Source organism: Cannabis sativa, chromosome 3, assembly GCF_029168945.1.
Source record: "Cannabis sativa cultivar Pink pepper isolate KNU-18-1 chromosome 3, ASM2916894v1, whole genome shotgun sequence".
Classification (NCBI taxonomy): Eukaryota; Viridiplantae; Streptophyta; class Magnoliopsida; order Rosales; family Cannabaceae; genus Cannabis; species Cannabis sativa.
In genome coordinates, this window is record NC_083603.1 from 66,069,708 (window position 1) to 66,077,222 (window position 7,515).

Below are 7,515 nucleotides of genomic sequence, written 5' to 3' on the forward strand. Positions count from 1 at the left end.
TGCAGTCCAAGAGAGATTGAAAACAAAGGATGGGTTAGCTCGGATTGGAATCACTCAAGATACAATATGTGTTCTTTGTTGCCAGGATGTAGAAACATGTCACCATCTATTTTTTGACTGTCCAATTGCAGCAGAATGCTTACTAGCAGTGAAAGCATGGCTGAATTGGCATGCTTCTGCTACAGAGTTACCCTGACTGCTCAGGTGGATTGGGAGAGCAAAAATGAGCAAGTTTCAGAAGCTTATCTTTGCAGCGTGTATTACTGGTCTGGTGTACATGATTTGGTGTGCCCGAAATGCCAAAATATGGAGTCAAAACCAGGTGCAACCAGACCTGTTGAGTCAGCAGATCAAGCATACAGTAAAGCAGCGAGTGACACTTTGTTGGCCAAAACGGGTAAATGAAGAAGACAAAGAATGGTTTCATAAGTTGTAGTTGTTTGTAAATAAGAAATTATAGTCAACTAATACATGTATAGTTATTCTTGGCCTTTGAAAAGGTGCAATTAGTTTGTAAAAACTTTGTTATGAGTAATACAAATTCTCTGATTCATCAAAAAAAAAAAAAAAAAAAAAAAAAAACAAAACATTTCTTATGTCACAAAATATTAATTTACCTTATATATTATTTACTTAATAATGTATTTTATATCACAATTTAATTCTAATATTGTATTATTTATTTTATAAACAATATTATATATGAATGTGAACTAGTTTGATTGAATATTTTTTCAATATTTCTTTATGACTTATGCAATTTTGTTCACTCAAATGGTCATTGTTCAATATTAATAATAATTTAATTCTTTTTTTTCTAGAATTAAAATATATTATATATTTATATTTAAATTTACAAAATTATATTATCAATATTATTTTGAGACTAATTAGGATTTTTGGCCCTTGAATTTTGACATATACCAAATCATGCTCTCTGAATTTTCTGACCGTTAAAAATTCTCCCTAAACTATTGAAATTGTTGGATTTAAAGATTTTTATCCAATTTCATTCAATTATACTAATTCAGTGATTGTGATGTACTAAATCATGCTCCCTAGACTTTGATAACTACTAAATCACACCCCTCAAACTTTGACATGTACTAAATCATGCCTCTTGAACTTTTATTTATGTTAGACTTTTCTTATTAAAATTAGACAAAAGTTCTTAAATCTAACAATATCAATAGTTCAAGAGAATTTTTAATGGTCTTCAAAGCTCAAGGAGCATAATTTGATACATGTAAAGTTTGAGGCGCGAAAATCTTAATTAACCTTATTTTGATAATTAATATTGAAATGAGAATACCAAATAACAGCAGGTTATAGACTGCTTTGTCCTCCTCAAGATAGGAAGTATTGGGTTGTACAAGTATGGGGTCGTTTCAACATACCCAAGCATCGTTTTATCTTGTGGTTGGCACTTCAAGGAAGATTAAGAACAAGGGAAAGATTACATAGATTTGGCATCATTGATTGTTCAAGTTGTTTGTTGTGCAACAATGGTGTAGAAACTGTTAATCACTTATTTTTTGAGTGCAGTAAAATAAAGCAATGTCTAATGGAAGTCGCTCAATGGCTTGGCTGGGGAGGGCAGGCCACGGCAGAGCTAAACCAAGTCTCCAAGTGGATTAATCGAACCAAAACCAGCAAGTTTTCAAGGGAAGTGATGGCTGCTTGTTTAGCCAGCCTTGTTTACCATGTGTGGAAAATGAGGAATGGGCTAATTTGGCAAGGAAAGGAGCCTATTTGGGTACATCTAACTGCCAAAATCAAAGAGAATGTAAAGCAAAGAGTCATCTTTGTATGGCCTAAGAAAGTTAGTCAAAAAGATGAGATTTGGTTTAACAACTTGTAAAGTTTATGTATAGATAGATATACCAAGGCCTTAGCAAACTTTGCCAAGGTGTTTATAGATTGTATAAACATTGTTGTGAGCAATAAAATTTATACTGATTCATAAAAAAAAAAATATTGAAATGAGAAAAAAAGAGTAATTTGCGGCATAAATAATTAAATTTAACTCTCAGTTGTAAATAAATACCTAAGTTTAATTTTTGGTGGCAATAATAGTTAGGTTATATTTTTAGAACTCCGTAAGTACCTGATTGTTAAATATATTAAATAAATTGACACTTGGAGATCTTTGAATGGTCCAAGTCATGAGTTTTTATTTCTTTTTTAAAAAAATTAATTTAAATATATCAATAAAAAAAATGATTTGACATTTAACGGTTACTTATAAAGTTTCAAAATATAACTTAATATTATTACCGTCATTTATTTATAATTAAAAGTTAAATTTAAATTTGTATGCAGCAAATTATTAAAAAAAAAAAAAAAAAAGGTTAGATTGGGGATTTTTGGTGTAAATAGGGATATAGTCCGCCGTGCCTACGGTTCCAACTAAAAGTCCGAAGACTTTCTCTTCCACCAAAACACCCCCCAAAACCAACATTGATCCAACTATCGAACACCGATGGCCGAGAACCAAAGACCCACAAACATTCTCGACTCTTTAGGGGAGGAGATTGTCAGAATTGTCACTCCAGTCTCAATATGCATGTTCATGGTGGTCATTTTGGTCTCCGTTCTCAGCTCGGATACTTCTTCCTCTGCCAGCTTCAGTACAATGGCCACCATGGCATACACAGAAGTGAGCTCAGATTCCTCCTGGGACAAATTCGTAGGTGCCCTTTTGAACTCTCTTGTGTTTGTGGCAGTTGTTACTGTTGTCACCTTCGTGTTGGTCCTCCTTTTCTATCTAAGATGTACTAGATTTTTGAAATTCTACATGGGTTTCTCTTCTTTTCTTGTTTTGATGTTTATGGGTGGTCAAATAGCTGTTTTTCTGCTCCAAGATTTTAGTATCCCTATAGATTGTGTCACATTTTTAGTAGTTTTGTTTAATTTTGCTGTGGTGGGTGTTTTAGCTGTTTTCATGTCAAAAATGGCAATTTTTGTGACACAAGGATATTTAGTTGTCATTGGAATGCTGGTTGCTTATTGGTTTACTCTTTTACCTGAATGGACTACTTGGGCGCTCTTAGTTGCTATGTCACTTTATGATCTTGCTGCGGTTTTGCTGCCTGTTGGGCCATTAAGAATCTTAGTTGAGCTTGCAATATCTAGAGATGAGGATATTCCTGCTTTGGTGTATGAGGCCCGGCCGGTGACTCATGATGATTCTGGTTTAAATGGTCGTGTGGTTCATAGAAGGGTATGGAGAGATAGAAGGAATGACATTTCAAGTAGTGGGGATGATTCCAATATAAGCACAAATTCTGTTTTGGTTGGAAATGAGAGTGAGAATCATCGGATAAATTCCAGTTTGAATGTGAGTGAGAGTCATGAGATTTCAGATTCCAATTCAAATCTCAGTCAACATAATGTTACAAGCTTGGTGCGAGCTGAAGAGGGGCAGGTGGTAGACATAAATTCAGAGCTTGTTGTTCCATTACTTCAGCAAAGAATAAACGTCCCACGTATTGCTCAGGAAGAAAATGGTGCCACAGTTGAGAATTTAGTGTTGGAGGGAATTGGGTTGGCTTCATCTGGTGCAATCAAGCTGGGCTTAGGAGACTTCATCTTCTACAGTGTGTTGGTAGGGAGGGCAGCAATGTACGATTTTATGACAGTTTATGCGTGTTATCTTGCAATTGTGGCTGGTCTGGGTATCACTTTGGTGCTATTGGCTGTATACCAGAAAGCTTTGCCAGCTCTTCCAGTGTCTGTACTACTGGGTGTATTATTTTACTTCTTGACCCGGTTTCTGCTTGAAGCTTTCGTTGTAGGATGTTCTTTGAATCTCTTGATGTTCTAGATATATGAACAGTTTTATTGACGTTTGATGCTGAAAGCAAAAATTATCATATTGTGAAACTGATGATTAAGTCTTGCAACCTATACAACTTTGTATCAGTTGCTTTCATATTATATATAGATTTTATTTAGTCTACTAGGTTTTCTAACGTTGTCAAATTTATTAAAGTCAACAACTTTGAGACTCTCTGTTTCAACAACCAGAGAATGAATGTTTCATTCTCCAGAGACTGATTTAGAAACCAATGACAGCGGAAGCTACTGGGTAATTGGAGGAAATGAGACTTGTTTGATTGCACATAGTTTTATTTAATTGTAGTGCTGCTGCTAGTTATAAGCATGTGAAGAAGCAACAAGGAGACAATCCGCGGGTTCCGTTTATGAAAACTTGGGACAAGGAATAAGGACCTTGAGCACCTTATTGTTCTTGTTTAACTATTCACCTCTCAGAAGTAAGAATGCAGACATATAAAGCTCTAATCTATATTAGCATGTCATTTATACTGGATATGTACATCTATATTAGCATGTCATTTATACTGGATATGTACCAGTCCACAAGATATTGATTGTTCTAGCTGCCAATGCATGTTAAGAGGTATTTTCCTTATCCTTGTTACTGGTTTTGAGCATTAAGTATATTCTGATATGTATTTGGCTTATGCTTAGACACTAGTGTTGATACTTTTGCCGATTCTTATTATCTATGTGAAATTTGAACTCAGAAATTTTCATTATACGAGATAATTTTCAATTGTAACTAGTATAATTTAGGCTAAGATATGGATGCTAGGTAAATCATTAGATGATATCAAGTCAAATCAGTGGTATTATTCTCAAGAACTGATAGAACAACCAGGAGAGAAACAAATAGAAACAAATAGAAGTAGAAAAGTTAATAGAGAGTGAGAGAAATAAGCTTTTGAGAAAATCTGTTATTCAAAAATTAAAATGAACCTCAATGAGTTGATTAAATAGTACACGGCTGACTTGTCTCACATGAGTTGCAATACTAACTCTAATATTGACACCTGGGCTAAAGATAAAATACAACAAATATTAAACATAACTGTTGACCCCCAAAAATTGGTAAGTGTAATTTTTGGAGATTTTTAGATTAATGGGGAGAAAATCCTAAAATACACTAAAAACGTGTATGTGTGTTGACCCCTAAAATATACTAAGTATAAATTTTGGAGGCCACATGATTAAACAGAGGAAAGATCTCAAAATGCAATTAAGTAAAAGTCTATGGGCAAGAACATGGGAGGCCAACTAGCAAGGTGAGACACCACACGAGAGGAAGAGCTAGCACGAGGAGGAGCCAAGGCACAGGTTGAGCTCCACATGTGAGGAGTTCCTCGCTCCATCTCTCTCCTCATTACTCCCCATTCAACTAAGGGAGCTCCTCGCTACTTTCCTCTCTCTCCCCTTTGCTCCCCGTTCAACCAAGGGAGCTCCCGGCTCCCTTCCTCTCTCTCCCCTTTGCTCCCCATTCAATCAAGGGAGCTCCCCACTTCCTCCCTCTTTCTCCCCGTTGCTCCCTGTTCAACCATGGGAGCTCCCCGCTCCCTCCCTATCTCTCCCCTTTGCTCCCTATCCAACCAAGGGAGCTCCTCACTCCCATTACTCTCCACATGTACCAAGGGAGCTTCCCTCTCTTAACACTTAGTCAAATTACCAAGTGTTGCTCCCTCTTCCAACACTCTGCCAAAATACCAAAATACCAAGTATTGCTCCCTCTCTTAATACTTAGCTAAAATACCAAGGCCCCGTTCGGTAACCATTTTAAAAATGGTTTTTTGTTTTTTTAATCAAAAATTTTAAAAAACAAATAAAAATCATGTTCGGTAACTCCATTTCAATTTTTGCTTTTAAAATTAAAAAACAAAATGAAGTAAATTTTAAAAACAGATTTTTGATGATTTTAAAAATTTTTAAAAACACTTTTTTCATTTTGCTTCTCTCTCTCTCGATCACTTCCTCAACTCAGAGTCTTCCATGGCTAGCTTCACCAGGTAATTCTTACTTTGCCATTAACAGATTACTCTTCTTTCTCTCACTTACAAACTCACACACACACACATTCTCTCTCTCTCTCTCCTCTCTCAGTCTTGGTTTGAGTTTTGGTCCTCTTCTTCCGGTTGATGTTGATGTTATTGTGCCCTAGATCTTGAGACTTGACTAAGTCAATAAGGGACGGGTTCTGGTTTCAGCTCTTTTACTATTTTCTTCAAGATTCGAAGATCGCTCCAAGGTCCGACCACGCTCAATCAGGTATCTCTCTCTTGCGTTTCCTATTTTGGTTGTTTTGTATTGTTTTTGTTCATTATTATAATTGGATTTGGTTTCTCGGGTTAGATTGGAACTACGGAAGGCCAGTTTGAACCCTAGATCAAGCATTGGTTTTTATAATTATATATATTGTTGGAAATATATGTGGAATTCTGGGTTTTTGGTTGATTTGATTGCCTTTGGTTGATTTTGGTGCTTCATCCTTTATGGGTGGTTATTGTATCTGCTAACTTCCTCTTCTTCTTCAATGTCAATGTTCTTTTTTGGGTCTTCAGTCATATTCTCTCCAGCAATTGGGTTAGTCTTATTATTTTGGGTTTTTTTTATAGCTTTGATCTTTTCATAGCTTATGGGTTTTACCTTCATTTATAATGCTGTTGTAGTCGTTGAGGCAATTCATATACAATTGAACAAGATTCTTGTTACATCCATTGATCTCATTAGGACTACTGCGTAATTTGGTTTGCTTTCTAAATGATCAGCAAATTATTATTTAGGAGAATTAATAGTGAATATTATTTAATTTTTTTTATGACGTTAGTGGGCACTTTGATTTCCTTGAAATGTTAATGTTTGATTCCCCTAATGTAACCTTTTGATTTGGTCCCACTTCAATATACAGTAGTAACGATTCTATTAGACTTTGAGTTAATATGCTACTTCAATATGCTTTGGTCTTCGATTTGAAGAGAGCAAAAACAGTGGAAATTGCAGGAGATTTGGAAGAAGAGGTGAGTGGATTGTAAGTGAGAGTTTGAGAGAATATGTTAATTTTGAGTCTCTGAACTCGGATTTGAAGTAAAGGGTCTCTCTTTAGATCAACCACATGACAGTTAGAGACACAGGTAGAGCTTAGTAACATGGTTTGAGCCATTGAGATTTACACTGAATAATATTTGTAGTTAGTAACTAACAAATACTACTTGTTGTAAATATAATTCTCTCAATTTAATTTGGGGGGAAAGGAGGAAGAAGATGATTTCTATCTTTCTAATTAAATGAGTGAGTTTTGGTTTCGTTGGTTTAAAAGGAAAGAGTGGTATGTGAATGTGATGTGGATATGGTTACTTCGATGAAAGGAAATTAGAGTGACCACGTCTCTGGTTGTACTTTGTGATGTTTGAAAACTAAAATATTATGAGTTTCTTCTTTTCTTTTTTTGTCAAAATTAATTTTGAAGGCTTTTCTGTTTTTCTTCTTTTCTTTTTTTGTCAAAATTATTTTTCATTATTATCGCTTTCTGACCTGTTTTTTGTTAGGTGGGTTATGTTTGCTTGCTTCATTGGTCTGTTTTTTTTTTTTTCTTCGATAGCATTTTTTGGGGATGGAATGAGATATTTTGCATGTGGGTGGTTGTATAAGTTTCTAAGCTGTTTTGAATGTTTTTAAGGACAT

At 35.1% G+C, this 7,515-nt stretch overlaps 1 protein-coding gene across 1 annotated transcript; it reads left to right on the forward strand.

Moving 5' to 3' along the window:
* Positions 1–2,287: 2,287 nt before the first annotated feature.
* LOC115709684 (presenilin-like protein At2g29900) lies at positions 2,288–4,435 on the forward strand. Its single transcript, XM_030637851.2, has one exon. The coding sequence runs from the start codon at positions 2,483–2,485 to the stop codon at positions 3,824–3,826; it is 1,344 nt and encodes a 447-aa protein (XP_030493711.2). The 5' UTR covers positions 2,288–2,482; the 3' UTR covers positions 3,827–4,435.
* Positions 4,436–7,515: the final 3,080 nt, after the last annotated feature.

Bases quoted from the DNA above. Each gene is read 5' to 3' on its own strand.
- LOC115709684 (XM_030637851.2), top strand. From the start codon at position 2,483: ATGGCCGAGAACCAAAGACCCACAAACATTCTCGACTCTTTAGGGGAG.